A 27,484-nucleotide genomic window follows, 5' to 3' on the forward strand; every position below is an offset into this window, starting at 1 on the left:
GCGGTACTAGGAGAAAAGGGCCCTAATTTGCACACCTTAATTAGGTAGTGAGGTGCTACTCTGCTTGAGACTTAGTAAAGTGTACAGAGAGAAAAGGTAGCAGGTGCACTATCTCACACTAGCTCAACCTGTAGTAACCAGAGGCACTTAGCATATTCCTGGCCAGGGCTATGAGCTTACCCACCGCATCAAGGTAGCCTCTCATTGGGTAAGTCCCTAATACTAACTATAGGGGTTCAGGTCCGGGGGGCAGGACACCCCAGAGCCACCCAGCCAGACAACCCCAGGGCACCGCAGGAGTAATAAAAAATATAGGGTTAAAGAGGTAGGAGCAGCTGTTGCTGCATGTGTGAATAATGTGAGAAGTAAAGGAAAATGATGTGAAGGTGTTGCATATATATAAAACAAACTATAAGTGCCATGGAGTGATGAAATAGTGTTAAATTGCGATGCCCCAGGGACACCCAGCCACGGTAGGCACAGTGTGACTTAATGAAACTTAACACCACGTTAAGGTCCCAAGGCGTCACTGGAGGTACAAAAGGAGGCTGAATATGCAGTACTCTCTTCACAAAAGTTTGTACTTCAGGGAGAGAGGCCAATTCCTTTTGAAAGAAAATGGATTAGGCCGAAATCTGAACCTTAATAGATACTAATTTTAGGCCCAAATTCACTCCAGTTTGCAGAAAGTGAAGGAAACGGCCCAGATGGAATTCTTCCATAGGAGCATTCCTGGCCTCACACCAAGAAACATATTTTCGCCATATACGGTGATAATGTTTAGATGTCATGTCCTTCCTAGCCTTTATTAGCGTAGGAATGACCTCATCCGGAATACCCTTATCCGCTAGGATCTGGCGTTCAACCGCCATGCCGTCCAATGCAGCCGCGGTAAGTCTTGGAATAGACATGACCCCTGTTGCAACCGGTCCTGTCTTAGAGGAAGAGGCCACGGATCTTCTGTGAACATTTCCTGCATATCCGGATACCAGGTCCTTCGTGGCCAATCTGGAACAATGAGGATTGTTCTCATTCCTCTTCCTCCTACCATTCTCAACACCTTGGGTATGAGAGGAAGAGGGGGAAATACATAGACCGACTGGAACACCCACGGTGTCACTAGGGCATCTACAGCTACTGCCTGAGGGTCTCTTGACCTGGTGCAATACCTCTGTAGCTTCTTGTTGAGGTGGGACGCCATCATGTCTATCTGTGGCAGTTCCCACTGACTTGCAATCTGTGCGAAGGCTTCCTAAAGAAGTCCTCTCTTGGATGCAGGTTATGTTTGCTGAGGAAGTCTGCTTCTCAGTTGTCCACTCCCGGAATGAAAATGCGCTTACATGATTTTCCGCCCAGCGGAGAATCCTGGTGGCTTCTGCCATTTCCACTCTGCTCTTTGTGCCGCCTTGGCGGTTTACATGAGCCACTGCGGTGATGTTGTCTGACTGTATCAGAACCGGTAGGTCGCGAAGCAATGTTTCCGCTTGCCGAAGGGCATTGTATATGGCCCTCAGGTCCAGGATGTTGATTTGAATACAAGTTTTTTTTAACTTGACCCAAAGACCTTGGAAGTTTCTTCCCTGTGTGACTGCTCCCCCACCTCGGAGGCTCGCGTCCGTGACTACCAGAATCCAGTCCTGGATGGCGAACCTGCGACCCTGCAGAAGGTGAGCACTCTGCAGCCACCATAGGAGAGACACCCTGGCCCTAGGGGACAGGGTGATTAACTGATGCATCTGTAGATGTGATCCGGACCACTTGTTCCGTAGATCCCATTGGAAAGTCCTCGCATGGACCCTGCCGAAGGGAATGGCCCCGTAAGATGCCACCATCTTTCCCAGGACCTGAGTGCAGTGATGCACTGACACCTTTTTTGGCTTTAATAGGTGTTATACCAGAGTCATTAGTTCCTGGGCATTCTCAGGAAAGATAAACCCATTTCTGGTATTCAGAATCATACCCAAGAAGGGCAGGCGAGTCATAGGAACCAAGTGTGACTTCGGGATATTGAGAATCCAGCCGAGTTGCTGTGACACCTTCAGCAAAAGTGACACGCTGTTCAACAACTGCTCTTTTGATCTCGCCCTTATTAGGAGATCGTCCAAGTATGGGATAATTGTGACTCCTTGCTTGCGTAGGAGCACCATCATTTTCGCCAATTACCCTGAAATTGGTAATGACAATACTGTACCGTAATTCTCAGGTACGCCTGATGGGGTGGATAAATGGGAACATGAAGGTATGCAGCCTTTATGTCTAGATACACCATAAAATCCCCCCTTTTCCAGGCTGGCCATGATCGCTCTGAGCGATTCCACTTTGAATTTGAACCTTTTCAAGTATAGGTTCAGAGATTTTAATTTTAAAACAGGTCTGACCGAACCGTCCGGTTTCGGGACTACAGCCAAGGTTGAGTAATATCCCCTTCCTTGTTGAAGGAGGGGAACCTTGAGCACCACCTGTTGGAGATACAATGTGTGAATTGTATTTAATATTATCTCCCTTTCTGGGAGAGAAGCCGGTAGGGCCGATAAGGAAAACCGGCAAAGAGGCACCTCTTCGAATTCCAGCTTGTAACCCTGAGAAACAATTTCTATTGCCCAGAGATCCACCTGTGAATGAACTCAGATGTGGCTGAAGAGTCGAAGACGTGCTCCCACTGGGGCGGACTCCCTTAGTGGAGACCCAGCGTCATGCAGTGGATTTAGTAGAGGTCGGGGAGGACTTCTTTTCCTGGGTACTAGCTGTGCCCTGCGCCCTTACCTCTGGTAAGAAAGGACGCTCCTCGTACTTTCTTGTTTTTCTGCAACCGAAAGGACTGCATTTGATAATATTGTGCTTTCTTAGGCTGTGAGGGAATATAAGGCAAAAGTTCAGATTTACCAGCTATAGCTGTGGAGACCAGGTCCGAGAGCCCTTCTCCACACAATTCCTCACCCTTGTAAGGTAAAACCTCCATATGCCTCTTTTAGTCGGCATCACCTGTCCATTGCATGTGCCACAGGACACGTCTAGCAGAAATCGACATAGCGTTGACTCTAGAACCCAGTAGACCAATGTTTTTTTGAGCATGTCTTATATATAAGACAGTATCTTTTATATATCCTAGGGTCAATAACATGGTATCCTTATCTAGGGTTCCAGTTTCCGCTGATAAGGTATCTCTCCACGCTGCTACAACGCTATAAACCCCTACCGACACAATCGCCGGTCTGAGTAGTGTACCAGAATGTGTGTAAATGGACTTCAAAGTACTTTTCTGCATGCTATCTGCAGGATCCCTGAGGGTAGCTGTATCTTGGTACGTCAGCGTACCTTTTGGGTAAACGTGTCAATGCCTTGTCCACCCTAGGGGAGGATTCCCATCGTATCCTGGCCCTAGCAGGGAAAGGCTACGCCATGAGAATTCTTTTGGGAAACTGCAGCTTCTTGTCTGGAGATTCCCGCTCTTTTTCACACAATTCATTTGGTTCATGAGAGGGGGGAAATGTTACCTCAGCTTTCTTCCCCTTAAACATGTGTACCCTCGTGTCAGGGACAGATGGGTCATCAGTGATATGCAAAACATCTTTTATTACAATAATCATATATTGAATACTTTTCTCCCAGTTTTGGCTGTAACTTTGCATCATCGTAGTCGACACTGGAGTCAGACTCCGTGTCGGTATCAGTGTCTATTATTTTGGATAGTGGGCGTTTTGAGACTCTGAAGGTCCCTGCGACATAGGGACAGACATGGGTAGATTCCCTGTCTGTTCTCTAATCTTTTGTGCAATAAATTTACCTCAGCACTTAATTCCAGAGATCCAGTCAGGTGTCGGCGTTGTCGACGGAGACACCACACACACACACATTTGCTCTATCTCCTCCTTAGAAGAGCCTTTTACCTCAGACATGTCGACACACACGTACCGACACACCACACACTCAGGGAATCCTCTTATCTGAAGACAGTTCCCCCACAAGGCCCCTTGGAGAGACAGAGAGAGAGTATGCCAGCACACACCCAGCGCTAATACCCCAGGAAAAACACACAATGTGTTTACCCAGTAGCGCTGTAATACTATTATTTGCTGCCAATTATGTGCCCCGCCCCCTCTTCTCTGAAACCCCCTTTCACCGTGGATAAGCAGGGAAGAGTCCGGGGAGCTTCCTCTCAGCTGTGCTGTGGAGAAAATGGCGCTGGTGAGTGCTGAGGGAGAATCTGCCGCCTCTGAAGTCTTCTTTTTTTCTCATACTCACCCGGCTTCTATCTTCCGGCTCTGTGAGGAGGACGGCGGCGCGGCTCCGGGACGAACTCCAGGGTGAGGCCTGTGTTCTGACTCCCTCTGGAGCTAATGGTGTCCAGTAGCCTAAGAAGCAGAGCCTTGAAACTCACAGAAGTAGGTCTGCTTCTCTCCCCTCAGTCCCTCGATGCAGGGAGTCTGTTGCCAGCAGGCTCCCTGAAAATAAAAAACCTAACAAATATACTTTCTGTCAGAAAGCTCAGGAGAGCTCTCTCAAAAGCACCCAGCTCCTCTGGGCACAGTATCAAACTGAGGTCTGGAGGAGGGGCATAGAGGGAGGAGCCAGTGCACACCAGATCTAAAGTCTTTCTTAAAGTGCCCATGTCTCCTGCGGAGCCCGTCTATCCCCATGGTCCTTATGGAGTCCCCAGCATCCTCTAGGACGTAAGAGAAATTACATTTTACTTTTATTTACAAAAAAAAGAAAGTCAATGTACAGTATAATAAAATAAAGCCACCACATAGTAATTCATGGAACTGTTCTGTAGCTAGTTACTAATAAAGACACTTTGTATAGATAGAATACTTTGTGATAGTTGAGAGATAAATTGTTGCTAATGTCTTTCTGTCATGAGGTTCCTGAGCAGAGAGTGTAGAACAGAATCAGCTGTGGTATCTCTCATACATCCGCAATGGTAAGTGTACACAATACGGTACTCTCACTTTGGGGCCCATTGATCATTGTATATTTGTGGCTATATCCCCAGAAGCTGGTTAGCTGCAACCATTAAGTATCCGCCGAATGTTAGAAGGAGGGTCGCATATTGGGGGTCATTCTGAGTTGTTCGCTAGCTGCATTCGTTCACTGTGCAGCGATGAGGCAAAAAATCAGCAGTTCTGCGCATGCGTATGTGGCGCAATGCGCATGAGCGACTTACTATTACAGTGAACAATGTTGTTTCACACAAGGTCTTGCGAAGCTTTTCAGTCGCACTGCTGGCCGCAGAGTGATTGACAGGAAGTGGGCATTTCTGGGTGTCAACTGACCGTTTTCAGGGAGTGTTCAGAAAAATGCAGGCGTGCCAGGAAAAACGCAGGCGTGGCTGGGCGAACACAGGGCGTGTTTGTGATGTCAAAACAGGAACTGAACAGTCTGAAGTGATCGTAAGCACTGAGTAGGTTTTGAGCTACTCTAAAACTGCACAAAAAAACTTAGTAGCCGCTCTGTGATCCTTTCGTTCGCACTTCTGCTAAGCTAAAATACACTCCCAGTGGGCGGCGGCATAGTGTTTGCACGGCTGCTAAAAACTGCTAGCGAGCGATCAACTCGGAATGACCACCCTTGTATGTTGCTATGGGGGATGCCATGCGCCCGTTCGGAATCCCGGTAGTCAGAATACAAATGCTGGAATCCTTACACTGCTCGGAATACTGACAACGTGATCCCGACATGGATCAAAATTCCGACGCCGGGATTACGAACAAAGGACTGCCGAGACTCTAGAGAGGTAAGCTGTGGGGAGGGGGGTTTAGGCTTGGGGGAGGGTTAATGTTAAGCTGCGGGGTGGAAGGGTTAGGCTGCAAGTAGGGGGTGGTTAGGGTTAGGCTACGGGGTGGGAGGAGGGTCAGGGTTAGGCCGCAGGTGGGGGGAGGGTTAGGGTTAGGCTACGGGGTGGGAGGAGGGTCAGGGTTAGGCTGCAGGGTGGAAGGGTTAGGGTTAGGCCGCGGGTGGGGGGAGGGTTAGGGTTAGGCTACGGGGTGGGAGGAGGGTTAGGGTTAGGCTGCAGGGTGGGAGGGTTAGGGTTAGGCTGCGGGTGGGGGGGTTAGGGTTAGGCTGCGGGGTGGGAGGGTTAGGGTTAGGCCGCGGGTGGGGGGAGGGTTAGGGTTAGGCTGCGGGGTGGGAGGGTTAGGGTTAGGCTGCGGGGTGGGAGGGTTAGGGTTAGGCCGCGGGTGGGGGGAGGGTTAGGGTTAGGGTTAGGCTGCGGGGCAGGAGGGTTAGGCTGCGGGTAGGGGAGGTTAGGGTTAGGCCGCGGGTGGGGGGGGGGTTAGGGTTAGGCTGCGGGGTGGGAGGGTTAGGGTTAGGCCGTGGTGGGGGGAGGGTTAGGGTTAGGCTGCAGGGTGGGAGGGTTAGACACCACCGGGGAGAGTTAGGGTTAGTTTGCAGAGGAGGAGGGTTAGAGTTAGGGGCAGGGGTGTTTTAAGAGAGGAGGGAACCCAGGTGCAGCCTCTGTTGCGGGTCCTATCCTCTGCGGCACCTAGTCTACTGCGCTTGTGCAGGTCTCCGGGAACATGGTGCCCATGGCTTGTTCCCATCTCCAGTTCGCATGCGCAAACCACTCGGAAATTGCTGCGGCAGCCATTTTCTAAGTGATTTGTGCACACATTGCAGGGCCGCCACGGGACTTTGGAGGGGTAAGTATACTGTATGGGTGCGGTGTGGGCCCCCTCCGCATACACTGCACTTATTATAGAAACGCCTATGGTTAGGGATCGGGGTTATCTTACTTAATTAGTAAGTCAGGATTTTAGTCATACGGCATACCGTTGTCGGTATTTTAACAGCCGGCATCCCAAGTGCCAGGATATCATATGTATTCCGGTCCTGAGGACTGAGGGGTCTATTCATGTATAACACGAAAACATAATTGCTACTTATCACTATACATCGTATCTCTTCGATGCGATGTATAGCTGTGATAAGTAGCAATTCATGTATACTCACCCTTCCGACGATGCGCTGCGGTGTCTGGGGCTCCTGCGGTGAGGTCTTCTCCGGCGGTCCCTCCCTGCGATGCGCGGAGTCCAGCGACGGTCCCTTTGCGCATGCGCAGCTTGATGACCTCCCGGCAGGCCGCAGTGGTTGCTGGGAGGTCGGGGGGCGGAGCCAGCACAAGGTGCCGAGCAGCGATCAGGGAAGCATTGAGCTTCCCTGACGTCTCCGCACCGCAGTTCAGGTTACGCCGTCCTCAGATGGCGAACCTGAACTCCATGGAGAAGCGGAAAGCAGAGCTTTCCGCACCTTCATGAATCGCATTCACCATACAAAGGTATGGTGATGCGATTCAGGCACAGAGCGGGGGTACCGCTGGAGAAGTCAGAGACTTCTCCACGGTAACCGGCTCTGTGAATTGCGGTAAGCAGAGAAAAGCCCTGTTTACCGCAAAACAAGGCTTTTCTCTGCTGCATGAATAGACCCCTATGTTTGAGAACTTATAGACAATAGAACATTAGGGTAAGTATAAATGGAAAACAAAGCACTGAGAGTAATAGTTAAGCAGACAGCGGTGAGTAGGGCCTGGGGGCGGATTCTGAGTCGGACAGATCTGTGTGCACTTGTACAAACTGCGTGTTTTTATATACAGCGCATATGCAAATTTACACTTCTTCGTGTATGTTTGTCCTGTTCTGAGTTGCACGGAACTCGGGCTGAGGGGTGTCTTGCACCGAGCAGGGGCAGGTGCAGATACTACTGGTGACGGTTGTGGTTCCTGGCGTAACATCAGTGGGCACACAGCTTTCCGCTTGCATATGTACACCCCATCCCCACACCCGTATTAGTCCTATGGACTCTCACATTAGCATAAGGTAGTAAATCTGGCATCTGCTGCTGCCCACAACTACAGCCACTTTGCCCGCTACCCAGCATAAGCCCCTGTATATGAATAATCACCTTACCTGCGCCATCTGTACTGCGGAGGGGAAATTACTGAAGCTTGATGTGTCGACCATCTGATGTTTGGTACCAGACTTGGTTCTAGAAAACATATGAACATATTATATTGATTCCTATGTTATATCAATCTATAGAATGCACTATGACCTGTCCTGTCTTCATCACTTGCAGTGGGAGCAGACCCCCCCCCTCCTCTCCCACCCCAACCTCCTGCTGTAGCGATGCAGATGGGACACACCAGGAGAGAATCGCTGGCACAGGGTAAATAGAGCAGGGTGAGGCTCTGGTGAGCCGACATATGTCGCTAGTTTAGTAAATTACAGGCAGAAGGAAGACTTTATAACACAGGGATACAGTCATTAGGTTGACCCAACTTAGGTTGACAATCATTGGGTCGACCACTGAAGGTTGACAGTTGCATTAGGCTGACATGGACATTAGGTAGACATGGGCTAGGTTGACAGGTCAAACGGTCGACATGAGTTTTTCTAAAAAAAAATAAACAAATCAATTTTTATTTATTTATCATACTTAAAAATCCACGTGGACTACGACTGGGAACGGTAACCTGTGCCAAGCGCAGCGGTAGCGGAGCGAGGCAACCTGCGCGAAGCATGGTGAGCGAAGCGAGCTAAGCAAGGGGACACGGTGCACTAATTGGGGTCCCCCGTCACCTTACGTTGAAAACAACACCCAAAAAAGTACAAAAACACATGTCGACCTTTTGACCTGTCGACCTAGTACAAGTCGACCTAATTCCCATGTCGACCTAATGTCCATGTCCACCTAGTCCATGTCGACCTAGTACCTGTCGACCTAGTGCACCTGTTGACCTTCCCATACCCACACAGGGATAACACAAGTGATCCTGATTCATGTATGAAGGTTTGGTGAATAATATCTGTGGCATCCGAGTGATACAGTAGGTCAATAGTCAGAAGGTCTACAAACAATAGGTCGACGCCAAATGGTCGACATGGTCAAAAGGTTGACATGACATTGATCGAGACATGAAAACATCGACATAAGGTTTTTTTTGGACTTTTACACTCTTTACCATCCACCTGGAGAACAATTCAGAAGGTAACCATTTGGTGTGGTCCTAGACATGGTCGAACTTCAGACCCCTTGACCAACAACCCTGGAGAATCTGGATGCTGTAACAGTGCCCGGGGAATATATGTGTTTTATATGTGGTTTGTGGTTTTCAGTGTCTGCGATTTGGGGTAATTGTGTGATCAGCATTTCTCTTGTTTTCTCACATGCCAAAAACAAAAAAACAAAACACATTTTGTTATTTTCTAAATATTCTCTAAAGGCTGAAATACTTCATATAGTTCCATGATGGGGTGGCATTCTGTATGCCGGCGGTCGGGCTCCCGGCGCTCAGTATACCGGCGCCGGGAGCCCGACCGCCGGCATACCGACACTTATTTTCCCTCGTGGGGGTCCGTAGCGTGGCGAGCGCAGCGAGCCCGCAAGGGGCTCCTTTGCGCTCGCCACACTGTCGGTCAGCCGGCGGTCGGGCTCCCGGCGCCGGTATGCTGGGCGCCGGGAGCCCGACCGCCGGCCAGCCGTAGTGAACCCCCATGATGACCTGGTGTGGAGGGACAGAGTCAGAGACGAGTGGGTGGCTGAGGAGAGGGTCTCAGGGACACAGGATACCCCCCCCCCCCCCTCCCATTCCCCACTTTCTCAGCAGCACCGTTACACTTTCAGGAGCCGGGACACATTTTACTGTCATTTTCAAAGAATGTAGAAAGTTCATCTTGCGCCTCCCGGCATTATCGCTGCGATGTAACTGATGACATTCCGTCGGTGGCAGTTGGTCGGGTGCCAATCTGGGAACATTCTAGAACATTCTAGATCGGAGTCTGTTAGTTTCGATTCTTTGGATATTAAAAAAAAAAAAACTTGTCCCCTTCTGATTGGTCAAGATGCGGCGGAGTAGGCGTGGGCCATGCGCCCATGCAGGCTGATATGTATATATAGGGGCGCCAGCAGTCCATTATTGCCTTTGGTGAAAAAAATCCGATCCGTTTGTTCCTGCTGCGGTGTGCCAGTGCTGTTTCTGACGCCAAAAATGCCACCTATCGTAAATCACATCGTTTGGTGCATACTGTGGATCATTCGTATCATTCGCATGATCGTTAAGTCTACAAAGAGCATCATTCGCGTCGTTAGGTTTATTCTGAGCATCATTCGCGTCGTTAGGTTTATTCTGAGCATCATTCGCGTCGTTAGGTTTATTCTGAGCATCATTCGCGTCGTTAGGTCTATTCTGAGAATCATTATCGTCGTTAGTTTATTACTGTGGATTCGCGGTGTTTAACGTTGGTTAATCCTGACGCGCGCCCTGGAGGCGTCCGTCGCGCTGCCAATCTACGAAGATACCGGTACAGCGTTGCTGCCGGTGTAGTCTTATCTACGGAATTTCCAGGATGGCATATTTGTATGCCGAAGATAAAAAGTACGTGTGATGACCGACGTAACTACGAAGAGCATTTGAAGATGCATAATGAAGAGGCAACCCGTTCCCATTTGCGCCGAAGTGTAAATTATGCTAAACAGAAAATAAAAATACCATCCTGGGTTGAAGAAATTGCGCAGTTTTTTTGTTGTCAGAACCAATACTGGGCACACCCGGGGGAAAAACTTGGGTCAACCCTCATCTGCTGTAGTCACTGGGGTTCTGGTGGCCGCTGATCAGGAGTGATGTGAGGAGACCACAGATGCCAGGTAAGTACAGTATTACAGTATGTTATATAGCTTTTACTCTATAGTGATTACTTCTTCATGTATTGCTCCATATGGGTTTATCCATGAAGCAGTGATAAGAGTGAAGTTGCCCATGGCAACCAATCAGCTGCTCCGTACAATTGTATAGTATGCAATTGATAAATGTTACTTCAATGCTGATTGGTCTCCATGGGCAACTTCTCCACACTTTTCACTGCTTCATGAATAGACCACTATATATGTTCTCTCTATGGGGTCTATTCATAAAAAAAAAAACGGAAACAGAATTGCTACTTATCACTATACATCGTATCTCTTCGATGCGATGTATACCTGTAATAAGTAGCAATTCATGTATACTCACCCTTCCGACGATGCGCTGCGGTGTCTGGGGCTCCTGCGGTGAGGTCATCTCCAGCGGTCCTTCCCAGCGATGCGCGGAGTCCAGCGGCGGGTCCCTTTGCGCATGCGCAGCTTGATGACCTCCCGGCAGGCCGCAGTGGTTGCTGGGAAGTCAGGGGGCAGAGCCAGCGCCAGGTGCCGAGCAGCGATCAGGGAAGCATTGAGCTTCCCTGATGTCTCCGCACCGCAGTTCAGGTTACGCCGTCCTCAGATGGTGAACCTGAACTCCATGGAGAAGCGGAAAGCGCACCTTCATGAAACGCACTCACCATACAAAGTACAAAGGTATGGTGATACGATTCAGGCACAGAGCGGGGGTCAGACACTTCTCCACGGTAACCCGCTCTGTGAATTGCAGTAGGCAGAGAAAAGCCCTGTTTACCGCAAAACAGGGCTTTTCACTGCTGCATGAATAGACCCCATAGTTTTGTATCGGAAGTGATTTGTGGTAAAGGCTTCCTGCTGAGACTCCGCTTACTGAAATCTGAAACGTTTTCTTTCTTGCTTCCCTTAGGTGCAGTTATGTGGCCGTGGGCATGGTAAACTTTCTCCTCATCTACCTGACTACTGCTCAGCAGCCACCAGCTTATCACATTGACTAAAGCAGAAGAGGGAAGGTATGTAGATGGCAATGGAAGGTACACATACAAAGGGGGAGAAAGAAAGGGACACACACCCATAATGAGGAGACAAAGACACAAATAGCTGCTGGGTGCAGACAGAAAGGGGACAGAGAGGCGCTCACACTATATAGGGAATGGAGGGACAGAGAGGAGGACTTGGAGAGACAGGTACACTGTAGCACAATTTAGTATTAAAAATATTTGATATATAGCTATCACAATTCAGTAAATGGACCAAGTATCCTGTAATATAGTTAGCTCATGTAATATACACCAAACATTAGTAGCTAAAAATAGTAACACATATAAGATACAGATGTGTCCACTATTACCTTTCTGAAAACAGTGCCATGGTAGTAAATTTGGCATGACATATATTCCTTGTGTTTTTGTGCCGTCATATTGTGCCGTGACAATTTGTGACAATTCATAGTTTCACCACTGGGTGGCCAGTGCATCATGTAACATAGCTTTGCACCAAAATTGCTGTTAAATAGACACTGTAATCAGTATTGGCAAGCTTTAAAGTCTAATTGCTAATTGTGTAGTAGAAGTAGACTCCTTGGGGGGTACAGATTTTATCCTGGCTGGGGGATGTTACTATCAGTGAAGTTCGGTGGTCACGACCCTGCTTACTATACAGTATGTTGCTCAAAGCACAGAGGTGAATGAAGTCTAAAGTGAAATTGTATAATAAGTTAATAAAAAACCTTTGTGCTATAGAGTAAAAGAATATATTATAAGATTTTGCAATGATGAAATATTTCCAAATAAAGGGCCTCATTACGAGTTGACCAGACAAAGCTGCTTTTTGCAGCCCGTGCGACCAACTAACCTCCGCCTATGGAGATTGTTTTTTTTCCCATAGCAAGGCTTTGATCACTTGTGCAGGCCTGTTATGGTAAAAAATGTTGTGCCGTTTCTAAGTAGTTCTGGACTTAGGGGGTCATTACGACCCAATCGCAGCGTGTCATCGTTCGCACAGCTGAAATCGGGTCCCTACTACACATGCGCGACGGGCGCTATGCGCACACATGGCCGTCGCCGGGCAACGACGCTGGAACCGGAAAAAGCGATCGCTGCACCAATCGCACGAATATTGACAGGCAGAGGGGGTTCCTGGGCATCAACTCACCATTTGCAGCCGTTTTCAGGAAGTGGTAAGAAAAACGCAGGCATGGTGAGAGAAATGCAGGCATGTCCAGGACGGGTGTTTGACGTCAGAGCCAGGACCAAACAGGCTGAAAACGTTGCAGCAGGTAAATAAGTCACCGGCACCCCTGCGCTGAGGACACCGCCAGAACTGCCCACACTGCCGACACTGCCGGCACCCCTGCACTGGGGATGCTGCCATCACTCCTGCACTGAGGACACCTCCTGCACTGCCAACACTGCCAGCACTTTTGCACTGAGGACACTTCCGGCACTCCCACACTGCCGGCACCCCTGACTGCTGACACTGCTGGTACCCCTGCGCTGGGGATACAGCACTCCTGCACTGAAGACACCTCTCGCACCGAGGACACTTCTGGCACTCCCACACTGCCGACACCCCTGAACTCCTACACTAAGGACACCTCCAGTACTCCAGCACTGCCGGCACCCCTGCACTGAGGACACCGTCAGCACTGCCCGCACTGCCGACACTCCTGCACTGGGTATACTGCCAGCATTCCTGCACTGAGGACATCTTCTGCACTGCTGACACTGCTGGCACCCCTGCACAGAGGACACTTCCGGCACTCCCACACTGCCAGCACCCCTGAACTCCTGCACTGAGGACACCTCCCATGCTGCCAACACTGCTGGAACCCCTGCACCGAGGACACTTCTGGCACTCCCAAACTGCCAACACCCCTGAACTCCTGCACTAAGGACACCTCCAGTACTCCCGCACTGCTGACACTGCCGGCACCCCTGCACTGAGGACACCACTGGCACTGCCTGCACTGCTGACACTCCTGCACTGGGTATACTGCCAGAATTCCTGCACTAAGGACACCTCCTGCACTCCCTCACTGCCTGTCATCCCTGAACTCCTGCAATGAGGACACATCCCGCACTGCTGACACCCCCGGCCTGCCGGCACACCTATTGCTAGCACTCATGGACTGAGGACACCTTCCGCACTGCCGGCACTTCTGGCACTCCCACACTGCCTACACCCCTAAAGTCCTGCAATGAGGACACTTCCCGCACTGCCGACACTGCCAGCACACCTGCACAGAGAACAATTCTGGCACTACCACACTGCCAGCACCCCTGAACTCCTGCAATGAGGACACCGCCCGCACTGCCGGCACTCTTGCAATGAGGACACTTTTTGCACTGCTGACACCCCCGCCCTGCCGGCACACCTATTGCTAGCACTCATGGACTGAGGACACCTCCCGCACAGCCGGCACTTCTGCACCGAGGACACTTCAGGCAATCCAACACTGCCAGGACCCCTGAACTCCTGCAATGAGGACACCTCCCGCACTGCCAACACTGCCGGCACACCTGCATGGGGGATACTGCCAGCACTCCTATACTGAGGACACCTCCCGCACTGCTGGCACCCCTGCACCGAGGACACTTCCGTCACTCCCACACTGCCGACACTGCCAGCACCTTTGAACTCCTGCAATGAGGACACCTCCCACACGGCCAACACTGCTGGAACCCCTGCACTGAGGACACTTCTGGCACTCCCAAACTGCTGACACCCCTGAACTCCTTCACTAAGGACAACTCCAGTACTCCCGCACTGCCGGCACCCCTGCACTTAGGACACCGCCGGCACTGCCAGCACCCCTGAACTCCTGCAAGGAGGACACCTCCTGCACTGCCGGCACCCCGAACTCCTGCAAGGAGGACACCTCCTGCACTGCCGACACCCCTGAACTCCTGCACCGAGGACACTTCCCACACTGCCAACACTGCTGGCATCCCTGCACCAAGGACATCTGGCACTCCAACACTACTGACACCTCTGAACTCCTGCACTAAGGACACCTCCAGTACTCCCGCACTGCTGACACTGCCAGGACCCCTGAACTCCTGCACTAAAGACACCTCCAGTACTCTCACACTGTCAACATTGCGGGCACACCTGCACTGAGGACATTGCCGGCACTGCAAACACCCCTGAACTCCTGCAAGGAGGACACCTCCTGCACTGCTGCATTGTGATATCAAATATTTGTAATAATAAATTTTACTAATACTGTTTAACGTAACGCTTCTCTGAGTATTTCTTGTTCTGTGACTTTTTTGGTGGAGGATCAGCACCTCGACTTTGGGAAGCTGCTGCCAGAGAAACAGTAACAGTATTTCAAGTGTCTTATAGCCATTACACTAGCGCCCACCTACCCCCTTCTTTTTTTCGTTTGTGTACACTGTAGCACAATGTTAATTGAGCACCGAGGTGCACAGACTTATGAAGGGGGCAAGAAGGTACACATAGTAATGTGGAGACAGAGAGCCACAATACTACTGGAAAGAGACTGACTACAACATGTTAGAATACTGAAAGAGTTGTATTTATATGTAGGAGCTGTTCCCTTTATTAGAATATATACAGCAACTGTCCGGCATAGCTGGTGGCCATCCACAGTTTGATCAAAGTGTGCACTAAGAACCTCATATTCATTCTAGCTGTGAGACTTTAGAATTTACACCATTCTGTATACTTAATTTTAATCACAAATAAGGATTGTCTTAGTAATTACTGCATGATGCTCCTGCGTCCACAATTTGTATTGCTTATCGTACTTTCAGTCACAGAGTGCAGCCCCTTACTATATTACTTATCAACTAATTTATTTATTTATTATATTTATTATATTTATTTAATTATATACAGTATTTATTATACAGATTGAGTATTCCTTATCCAAAATTCAAAATCCCACATTTTTGGGACTCCTACTGAGATGATGACATATATATTATATATTATGTGTATATATAGTTATATTATAAAGATATATAATATAATCTATATGTATATGTGTCATTATCTCAGGAGGGGAACCAAAAATGTGTGATTTTTAATTTTGGATAAGGGATACTCAACCTGTATTCTGGAAATCTTATATATATTGAAGGTGGTGACTGCCTACTCCTTGACCCAACCCCCCCCTTCCCCTCCCCCAATTTATCCCTGTTTTTATTCAGAACAGCATATCATTTGGTTACTACCAATATAACTTGTAGCTAAGAGGCAATAAGAGAAGTAGATCCCACATTGTAAATAGTGTAGTGTAGGGCCCCATCTGAAAGAGGTCACCTTGCCGTGGTAGATGGGCATACACAGTTTGATCAAAGTGTGCACTGAGAACTTCATGTCTATTAAAGAAGTGAGATTGAGTGTGTATTACTGCAGATCTCTATAATCATGTATAGTACACCTAAACCTGTATTGAGAATTGTGTATTGTACTTCCAGTCCCATTTTAATGCCTTTAAATATATACCCATAAAATAAACATGTTTATGTACACACGCTCACACTAAGACATGGGAGATTTATCAATAATTGTGTCCAGTCCACTAAAATAAAGAATCCGTATCACTGAATATCACGGCAATAAGAATTCTTGTCTTGGGGGAATGCACCGTCCTTATACGCAGAGACGTGGGTCCATCCTGGCAATCAGAAGAAAGTAAAGTGATGGCATATACAATCACTTTACTTCTGGGCTCTGACCCCGGCCTGACAACTGTACATTCAAGGCTTATCCAGCTGCACATACGCTAAGTGACAATATTGTGATTAGAGTCAGGAACAGCTCCAGCCCACCATAGAGGGATCACAAGATCCCTCTCCGGCAGGGCTGCCCCATTGCAGTTAATGGACCAATGTCATCTGAAAATGGCATTGGCCCACGCATGCAAGATCTGGAAAGGTATACTCGCGTGACATACCATGTCCATAGAAAAGTATGGGGACGACTGATACGAGGGCTTTCTACCAGAAAGCAGGAGATATGTTAGATTTGAGGAGGGTATATATCAGAGCTGGATTAAGAAAGGGGCTCAGGGGATGAGTACCCCCTGGGCCCCCCTCTATCAGGGGGACCCCCGGCCGCAACTGCTCTGATCAAGCTTCAGCTGCTACTGTGCTGTCCCCCCTACCATGACCCGGGCCAGTCCAGTGACTGTGACCTTCCGCAGCACGATAGGAGCCATGCATTGAATAGTACCCCTGCGATCTACCGTCACTTTAGAAGGAGATCGGGCGGAGACATTGGTTAAATCTCGTCCAGTGTAGCAGAGAGTTAGCCGTCTACATATGGCAATCCTGATATGTACACACGTCCCATTTCCTACTATATATTCCATGTGTCCCCACTCTGTCCCACCTGAAATCTCTAACTGTAGCGACACGACCGTGACACTCCTGTAACATGCCCATATGAAGGACTCAGCGCTGTAATCTTCAGCATTACGTGCTGTAATATGCAATATTCCCGCTGGCATTGTGTGAGGGCATCTTCCTCTGCAAGATACATGGGGCCTAAGTCAGAGTTGATCGCAGCAGCACATTTGTAAGCAGTTGGGCAAAACCATGTGCACTGCAGGAGGGGCAGATGTAACATGTGCAGAGAGAGTTAGATTTGGGTGGGATATATTGTTTCTGTGCAGGGTGAATACTGGCTGCTTTATTTTTACACTGCAATTTAGATTTCAGATTGAACACACCCCACCCAAATCTAACTCTCTCTGCACATGTTACCTCTGCCTCCACTTGCAGTGCTCATGGTGGGTCGTTCAGAGTTGATCGCTAGCTAAAAATCTTCGCAGCGCAGCAATTAAGTGAAAAAACTGCACTTCTGCGCATGCGGCGCAATGCGCACGCGCAAAGTACTTTCACAACGGCCGATGTAGTTTCACACAAGGTCTAGCGAAGCTTTTCAGTCGCAATGGACGCTGCAGAGTGATTGACATGAAGTGGGCGTTTCTGGGTGCCAACTGACCGTTTTCGGGGAGTGTTCGGAGAAACGCAGGCGTGCGAGGAAAAACGCAGGCGTGGCTGGGTGAACACAGGGCGTGTTTGTGACGTCAATTCGGGAACAGAATGGGCCGAAGTGATCGCAAGGTAGGAGTAGGTCTGAAGCTACTCAGAAACTGCACAATATTTTCTTGCTGCCGCTCTGCGATACATTCGTTCGCACTTCTGCAAAGCTAAAATACACTACCAGTGTGCGGCGGCTTAGCGTTTGCACGGCTGCTAAAAACTGCTAGCGAGCGAACAATTCGAAATGACCCCCCCCCATGGTTTGCCCATCTGCTAACAAATTTGCTGCTACAATCAGGTCTGAAATAGGCCCTTAGCATTACAGGCAGGGTTGCTGATTTTCTGGCTGCTGCCTCCAGGAGAGGGCAGCCAGCTCGGCACAGCAGGGCACTTGGAGGGTGGGTGTGGCTCAGTATAGGGGTGTGGTGGGGGCGTGTCTATGTTTTGGAGGTAACACCAGGGGCGTGGCAGTCGCAGTCACGTCATCGTAGCCATGCTCCCGCTATACACTGCCGATATTACAGGCATTGTACAGTGGGGGGCGGGGCTACAATAAAGCAATTCAGCGCAAATCGCGTCATCGAGTCCACTCAGAGCGCCCAATTTTGCGCTGTAAGTAGATGGCCAAGGGGAAGGTGCGGGGGGCTGCGGCGCTGCGGGAGAATTGTCCACCTTTCCGGGAGGCCAGGACTGGCACCTGATTTTTGGGAGCCTCTCGGCCATACAGGGTGTGTACGCAAGTATGATTACGGGTTAGCGTTAGAGGTTAGTGTTAACGGTTAGCATGAGCATATCAGTATGGGGGTAATTCTGAGTTGACCGCAGCAGGAACTTTGTTAGCAGTTGGGCAAAACCATGTGCACTGCAGGGGAGGCAGATATAACATGTGCAGAGAGAGTTAGATTTGGGTGTGGTGTGTTCAATCTGCAATCTAATTTGCAGTGTAAAAATAAAGCAGCAGTATTTACCCTGCACAGAAACAAAATAACCCACCCAAATCTAACTCTCTCTGCACATGTTATATCTGCCTCTCCTGCAGTGCACATGGTTTTGCCCAACTACTAAAAAAATTCCTGCTGCGATCAACTTGGAATTACCCCCTATGTACTCTAGACATAACATACCCATCAACACTATGGATTTGACTTTATGAATGATGACTTTATGACTCTATAGTTTTGCCAGCAATTCGGAAATAGGCGAATATTTAATGGAAACATTTTTACAATTTCCCTCCCCTCTACGTGTAATAGACAAGTGTAATTAGTGTATATCTCTGAGTTCTGATGTCATCATAAAAATATCGGTGAGTTGTGATGTCACCACTTCAGGTAAATGTTATATCCCTATAATACCTGTGTCTGTGACTTTATATTCTGACAATGGAAATATCCTTAGAGAAATCACATCAATTATCAGATGAAGGAAACACCTGTAAGAAAGGTGTGCCCGGGCGTGTGCGCCTCACCTGAGTATCAGCCGCAGTCTCTCCGCTTTCTGCTCCAGCTTCGCGGACAAGATAACAGCTCCCAGTCGGGGGTCCTGGGCGCTGAAGTTGGAGTGCTCCTAGCAGAGGGGTCAGAGGTCAGTGTTTGGTCACGCATATATAATTTAGCAATTATGTGTTTAATAAATTATGATTTTCTTTCTTTTTTCGGCAGGCCCTTCCCCCACCTACAAAAATGCAGATTACACATGACGTGGCTGAGTGACAAGATGCTGTGATGTCAGTCCGCTCATTGCGGAGTAGTCGGGACTCACACAGGACTCTCCGAGGACTCACCGCCTCTGCTAGATATTGTACAACTGCACAAACTATTTTTAATGTAAAGTAATCCACTTATCAGCTGCCATATATGTGGTTGTAGTATACAGACACTTGCAGGGCTCAGCTTCTCGGGAGAATAACCCATAGTAGATTGCAGAAACAACTATGTTATTTTACTATGTTATCAGCCCACCTGGGTGTTTGTACGGGCGTCTGTCTGTAGATCACCCGTATACTTTTTGCGGAGGGGCTGACGTCACAGTTGGGCACGAGAATTCAAATGCCCACTCAGCATTGGGATCCTAACTGACACGAGCATCTGAACGCTAAGTGTATATTTACATTGATCGGACGCTCAGTGGGTCTGCCGACATGTCGGTCACGTGTCCCCAGCGCCTTAGTGAAGAAAGTGGCAGAATTTGTGCTCTGTGTGTGATCTGTTAGTGACGAGAGGGGCGGAGTGATACAGATGTGTGTGATCTGTCCTGTCAGGAAAGGGGGGCAGAGTGATATAGTGCTCAGTGTGTGTGATCTGTTAGTGACGAGAGGGGCGGAGTGATACAGATGTGTGTGATCTGTCCTGTCAGGAAAGGGGGGCAGAGTGATATAGTGCTCAGCGTGTGTGGTTTGTTAGTGACAAGAGGAGCGGAGTGATACAGATGTGTGTGATCTGTCCTGTCAGGAAAGGGGGGCAGAGTGATATAGTGCTCAGCGTGTGTGATCTGTTAGTGACGAGAGGGGCGGAGTGATACAGATGTGTGTGATCTGTCCTGTCAGGAAAGGGGGGCAGAGTGATATAGTGCTCAGCGTGTGTGATCTGTTAGTGATGAGAGGGGCGGAGTGATACAGATGTGTGTGATCTGTCCTGTCAGGAAACGGGGCAGAGTGATATAGTGCTCAGCGTGTGCGATCTGTTAGTGACGAGAGGAGCGGAGTGATACAGATGTGTGTGATCTGTCCTGTCAGGAAAGGGGGGCAGAGTGATATAGTGCTCAGCGTGTGTGATCTGTTAGTGACGAGAGGGGCGGAGTGATACAGATGTGTGTGATCTGTCCTGTCAGGAAAGGGGGGCAGAGTGATATAGTGCTCAGCGTGTGTGATCTGTTAGTGATGAGAGGGGCGGAGTGATACAGATGTGTGTGATCTGTTTTGTCAGGAAATAGGGCAGAGTGATATAGTGCTCAGTGTGTGTGATCTGTTAGTGATGAGAGGGGCGGAGTGATACAGATGTGTGTGATCTGTCCTGTCAGGAAAGAGGGGCAGAGTGATATAGTGCTCAGCATGTGTGATCTGTTAGTGATGAGAGGGGCGGAGTGATACAGATGTGTGTGATCTGTCCTGTCAGGAAAGGGGGGCAGAGTGATATAGTGCTCAGCGTGTGTGATCTGTTAGTGATGAGAGGGGCGGAGTGATACAGATGTGTGTGATCTGTCCTGTCAGGAAAGGGGGGCAGAGTGATATAGTGCTCAGCGTGTGTGATCTGTTAGTGATGAGAGGGGCGGAGTGATACAGATGTGTGTGATCTGTCCTGTCAGGAAAGGGGGGCAGAGTGATATAGTGCTCAGTGTGTGCGATCTGTTAGTGACGAGAGGGGCGGAATGATACAGATGTGTGTGATCTATCCTGTCAGGAAGTGGGGCAGAGTGATATAGTGCTCAGTGTGTGCGATCTGTTAGTGACGAGAGGGGCGGAGTGATACAGATGTGTGTGATTTGTCCTGTCAGGAAACGGGGCAGAGTGATATAGTGCTCAGTGTGTGCGATCTGTTAGTGACGAGAGTGGCGGAGTGATACAGATGTGTGTGATCTGTCCTGTCAGGAAACGGGGCAGAGTGATATAGTGATCAGTGTGTGCGATCTGTTAGTGACGAGAGGGGCGGAGTGATACAGATGTGTGTGATCTGTCCTGTCAGGAAAGGGGGGCAGAGTGATATAGTGCTCAGCGTGTGTGATCTGTTAGTGATGAGAGGGGCGGAGTGATACAGATGTGTGTGATCTGTCCTGTCAGGAAAGGGGGGCAGAGTGATATTGTGCTTAGAGATGAGCGGGTACGGTTCCTCGGAATCCGAACCCGCCCGAACTTCAGGTTTTTTTACACGGGGCCGAGCGACTCGGATCTTCCCGCCTTGCTCGGTTAACCCGAGCGCGCCCGAACGTCATCATCCCGCTGTCGGATTCTCGCGAGGCTCGTATTCTATCGCGAGACTCGGATTCTATATAAGGAGCCGCGCGTCGCCGCCATTTTCACTCGTGCATTGAGATTGATAGGTAGAGGACGTGGCTGGCGTCCTCTCCGTTTAGAGAAGAGAGAGAGAGACACAGTAGAGAGAGACGAGAGAGACACAGTACTAGTAGTAATTTTGGGGAGCATTATTACTTAGGAGGAGTACTACTATATTACTATATATACTACTTGCTGAAGTGATATAGATAAGAAGATTAGATAGTGTGACTGCAGTGTATTGTATTAATTATCTGACTTGTGGGGGAGACACTGACAGTGGGGAGCAGTTAGAGTCTGAGAGCAGGACTCAGGAGTACATATAACGTACAGTGCACAGCACATTTTTGCTGCCAGAGTCAGTGCCACACTGCCATTGTGTGACCACACTGACCACCAGTATAATAATATATTTTTTATTTTGTGATTGTCTGCTTAGGCCTCGGAGTACTAGTTGCACGTTGCAACGTGACCTGACCACCAGTTTAATAATCAATCACCACCAGATTAATATATATATATATATATATATATATATATATAAAATTGTATATATATATATATATATATATATATATTATTGTATACCACCTACCCGTGGTTTTTTTTTTCTCATTCTTTATACTATTACATACTACTATAGTAGCTTACTGTAGCAGACTGGCAGTCTGCGGTGCTGTGCTGCTGACCTGACAGTGTCCAGCAGGTCCGTCATCAGTCATTACATAATAAATATATATAGTACCTGTCCGGCTGCAGTACAGTGATATTATATTGATTTCATCTCATCAATAATTTATCATCCAGTCTAGACTCTATATTAGCAGCAGACACAGTACGTTAGTCCACGGCTGTAGCTACCTCTGTGTCGGCACTCGGCAGTCCATCCATAATTGTATACCACCTAGTACCTACCCGTGGTTATTTTTTTTCTTTCTTCTTTATATATACTACATCTCATTATCATCCAGTCTATATTAGCAGCAGACACAGTACGGTAGTCCACGGCTGTAGCTACCTCTGTGTCGGCACTCGGCAGTCCATCCATAATTGTATACCACCTACCCGTGGTTTTTTTTTTCTTTCTTCTTTATATATACTACATCTCATTATCATCCAGTCTATATTAGCAGCAGACACAGTACGGTAGTCCACGGCTGTAGCTACCTCTGTGTCGGCACTCGGCAGTCCATCCATAATTGTATACCACCTACCCGTGGTTTTTTTTTTCTTTCTTCTTTATATATACTACATCTCATTATCATCCAGTCTATATTAGCAGCAGACACAGTACGGTAGTCCACGGCTGTAGCTACCTCTGTGTCGGCACTCGGCAGTCCATCCATAATTGTATACCACCTACCCGTGGTTTTTTTTTTCTTTCTTCTTTATATATACTACATCTCATTATCATCCAGTCTATATTAGCAGCAGACACAGTACGGTAGTCCACGGCTGTAGCTAGCTCTGTGTCGGCACTCGGCAGTCCATCCATAATTGTATACCACCTAGTACCTACCCGTGGTTTTTTTTTCTTTCTTCTTCATATATACTACATCTCATTATCATCCAGTCTATATTAGCAGCAGACACAGTACGGTAGTCCACGGCTGTAGCTACCTCTGTGTCGGCACTCGGCAGTCCATCCATAATTGTATACCACCTACCCGTGTTTTTTTTTCTTTCTTCTTTATATATACTACATCTCATTATCATCCAGTCTATATTAGCAGCAGACATAGTACGGTAGTCCACGGCTGTAGCTACCTCTGTGTCGGCACTCGGCAGTCCATCCATAATTGTATACCACCTACCCGTGGTTTTTTTTTCTTTCTTCTTTATATATACTACATCTCATTATCATCCAGTCTATATTAGCAGCAGACACAGTACGGTAGTCCACGGCTGTAGCTACCTCTGTGTCGGCACTCGGCAGTCCATCCATATTTGTATACCACCTAGTACCTACCCGTGTTTTTTTTTTTCTTTCTTCTTTATATATACTACATCTCATCATCCAGTCTATATTAGCAGCAGACACAGTACGGTAGTCCACGGCTGTAGCTACCTCTGTGTCGGCACTCGGCAGTCCATCCATAATTGTATACCACCTAGTACCTACCCGTGTTTTTTTTTTCTTTCTTCTTTATATATACTACATCTCATTATCATCCAGTCTATATTAGCAGCAGACACAGTACGGTAGTCCACGGCTGTAGCTACCTCTGTGTCGGCACTCGGCAGTCCATCCATAATTGTATACCACCTACCCGTGGTTTTTTTTTTCTTTCTTCTTTATATATACTACATCTCATTATCATCCAGTCTATATTAGCAGCAGACACAGTACGGTAGTCCACGGCTGTAGCTACCTCTGTGTCGGCACTCGGCAGTCCATCCATAATTGTATACCACCTACCCGTGTTTTTTTTTTTCTTTCTTCTTTATATATACTACATCTCATTATCATCCAGTCTATATTAGCAGCAGACACGGTATGGTAGTCCACGGCTGTAGCTACCTCTGTGTCGGCACTCGGCAGTCCATCCATAATTGTATACCACCTACCCGTGGTTTTTTTTTCTTTCTTCTTTATATATACTACATCTCATTATCATCCAGTCTATATTAGCAGCAGACACAGTACGGTAGTCCACGGCTGTAGCTACCTCTGTGTCGGCACTCGGCAGTCCATCCATAATTGTATACCACCTAGTACCTACCCGTGTTTTTTTTTTCTTTCTTCTTTATATATACTACATCTCATCATCCAGTCTATATTAGCAGCAGACACAGTACGGTAGTCCACGGCTGTAGCTACCTCTGTGTCGGCACTCGGCAGTCCATCCATAATTGTATACCACCTAGTACCTACCCGTGTTTTTTTTTTCTTTCTTCTTTATATATACTACATCTCATTATCATCCAGTCTATATTAGCAGCAGACACAGTACGGTAGTCCACGGCTGTAGCTACCTCTGTGTCGGCACTCGGCAGTCCATCCATAATTGTATACCACCTACCCGTGGTTTTTTTTTCTTTCTTCTTTATATATACTACATCTCATTATCATCCAGTCTATATTAGCAGCAGACACAGTACGGTAGTCCACGGCTGTAGCTACCTCTGTGTCGGCACTCGGCAGTCCATCCATAATTGTATACCACCTACCCGTGGTTTTTTTTTTCTTTCTTCTTTATATATACTACATCTCATTATCATCCAGTCTATATTAGCAGCAGACACAGTACGGTAGTCCACGGCTGTAGCTACCTCTGTGTCGGCACTCGGCAGTCCATCCATAATTGTATTACCACCTAGTACCTACCCGTGGTTTTTTTTTCTTTCTTCTTTATATATACTACATCTCATTATCATCCAGTCTATATTAGCAGCAGACACAGTACGGTAGTCCACGGCTGTAGCTACCTCTGTGTCGGCACTCGTCAGTCCATCCATAATTGTATACCACCTACCCGTGGTTTTTTTTTCTTTCTTCTTTATATATACTACATCTCATTATCATCCAGTCTATATTAGCAGCAGACACAGTACGGTAGTCCACGGCTGTAGCTACCTCTGTGTCGGCACTCGGCAGTCCATCCATAAGTATACTAGTATCCATCCATCTCCATTGTTTACCTGAGGTGCCTTTTAGTTGTGCCTATTAAAATATGGAGAACAAAAATGTTGAGGTTCCAAAATTAGGGAAAGATCAAGATCCACTTCCACCTCGTGCTGAAGCTGCTGCCACTAGTCATGGCCAAGACGATGAAATGCCAGCAACGTCGTCTGCCAAGGCCGATGCCCAATGTCATAGTACAGAGCATGTCAAATCCAAAACACCAAATATCAGTAAAAAAAGGACTCCAAAACCTAAAATAAAATTGTCGGAGGAGAAGCGTAAACTTGCCAATATGCCATTTACCACACGGAGTGGCAAGGAACGGCTGAGGCCCTGGCCTATGTTCATGGCTAGTGGTTCAGCTTCACATGAGGATGGAAGCACTCAGCCTCCCGCTAGAAAAATTAAAAGACTCAAGCTGGCAAAAGCAGTAGCACCGCAAAGAACTGTGCGTTCTTCGAAATCACAAATCCACAAGGAGAGTCCAATTGTGTCGGTTGCGATGCCTGACCTTCCCAACACTGGACGTGAAGAGCATGCGCCTTCCACCATTTGCACGCCCCCTGCAAGTGCTGGAAGGAGCACCCGCAGTCCAGTTCCTGATAGTCAGATTAAAGATGTCAGTGTTGAAGTACACCAGGATGAGGAGGATATGGGTGTTGCTGGCGCTGGGGAGGAAATTGACCAGGAGGATTCTGATGGTGAGGTGGTTTGTTTAAGTCAGGCACCCGGGGAGACACCTGTTGTCCGTGGGAGGAATATGGCCGTTGACATGCCTGGTGAAAATACCAAAAAAATCAGCTCTTCGGTGTGGAAGTATTTCAACAGAAATGCGGACAACAGGTGTCAAGCCGTGTGTTGCCTTTGTCAAGCTGTAATAAGTAGGGGTAAGGACGTTAACCACCTCGGAACATCCTCCCTTATACGTCACCTGCAGCGCATTCATAATAAGTCAGTGACAAGTTCAAAAACTTTGGGTGACAGCGGAAGCAGTCCACTGACCAGTAAATCCTTTCCTCTTGTAACCAAGCTCACGCAAACCACCCCACCAACTCCCTCAGTGTCAATTTCCTCCTTCCCCAGGAATGCCAATAGTCCTGCATGCCATGTCACTGGCAATTCTGACGAGTCCTCTCCTGCCTGGGATTCCTCCGATGCATCCTTGCGTGTAACGCCTACTGCTGCTGGCGCTGCTGTTGTTGCTGCTGGGAGTCGATGGTCATCCCAGAGGGGAAGTCATAAGCCCACTTGTACTACTTCCAGTAAACAATTGACTGTCCAACAGTCCTTTGCGAGGAAGATGAAATATCACAGCAGTCATCCTGCTGCAAAGCGGATAACTGAGGCCTTGACAACTATGTTGGTGTTAGACGTGCGTCCGGTATCCGCCGTTAGTTCACAGGGAACTAGACAATTTATTGAGGCAGTGTGCCCCCGTTACCAAATACCATCTAGGTTCCACTTCTCTAGGCAGGCGATACCGAGAATGTACACGGACGTCAGAAAAAGACTCACCAGTGTCCTAAAAAATGCAGTTGTACCCAATGTCCACTTAACCACGGACATGTGGACAAGTGGAGCAGGGCAGGGTCAGGACTATATGACTGTGACAGCCCACTGGGTAGATGTATGGACTCCCGCCGCAAGAACAGCAGCGGCGGCACCAGTAGCAGCATCTCGCAAACGCCAACTCTTTCCTAGGCAGGCTACGCTTTGTATCACCGCTTTCCAGAATACGCACACAGCTGAAAACCTCTTACGGCAACTGAGGAAGATCATCGCGGAATGGCTTACCCCAATTGGACTCTCCTGTGGATTTGTGGCATCGGACAACGCCAGCAATATTGTGTGTGCATTAAATATGGGCAAATTCCAGCACGTCCGATGTTTTGCACATACCTTGAATTTGGTGGTGCAGAATTTTTAAAAAAACGACAGGGGCGTGCAAGAGATGCTGTCGGTGGCCAGAAGAATTGCGGGACACTTTCGGCGTACAGGCACCACGTACAGAAGACTGGAGCAACACCAAAAACGCCTGAACCTGCCCTGCCATCATCTGAAGCAAGAAGTGGTAACGAGGTGGAATTCAACCCTCTATATGCTTCAGAGGTTGGAGGAGCAGCAAAAGGCCATTCAAGCCTATACATCTGACCACGATATAGGAGGTGGAATGCACCTGTCTCAAGCGCAGTGGAGTATGATTTC

At 48.2% G+C, this 27,484-nt stretch overlaps 1 protein-coding gene across 2 annotated transcripts in view; it reads right to left on the reverse strand.

Annotated features, from left to right (window-relative positions):
- LOC135056909 (rap1 GTPase-activating protein 1-like) overlaps positions 1-27,484 on the reverse strand; it is a 311,987-nt gene that overhangs the window by 194,814 nt on the left and 89,689 nt on the right. For both annotated transcript variants that reach the window (XM_063962680.1, XM_063962681.1), the window contains exons 7-8: positions 19,135-19,232; positions 7,902-7,980 (exon numbers count right to left, since the gene is read on the reverse strand). In XM_063962680.1, the coding sequence (XP_063818750.1) occupies positions 7,902-7,980; positions 19,135-19,232 (177 nt within the window). The remainder of the gene's footprint in view (positions 1-7,901; positions 7,981-19,134; positions 19,233-27,484) is intronic.

This window comes from Pseudophryne corroboree, chromosome 3 (genome assembly GCF_028390025.1).
Source record: "Pseudophryne corroboree isolate aPseCor3 chromosome 3, aPseCor3.hap2, whole genome shotgun sequence".
In the NCBI taxonomy this organism is placed as follows: Eukaryota; Metazoa; Chordata; class Amphibia; order Anura; family Myobatrachidae; genus Pseudophryne; species Pseudophryne corroboree.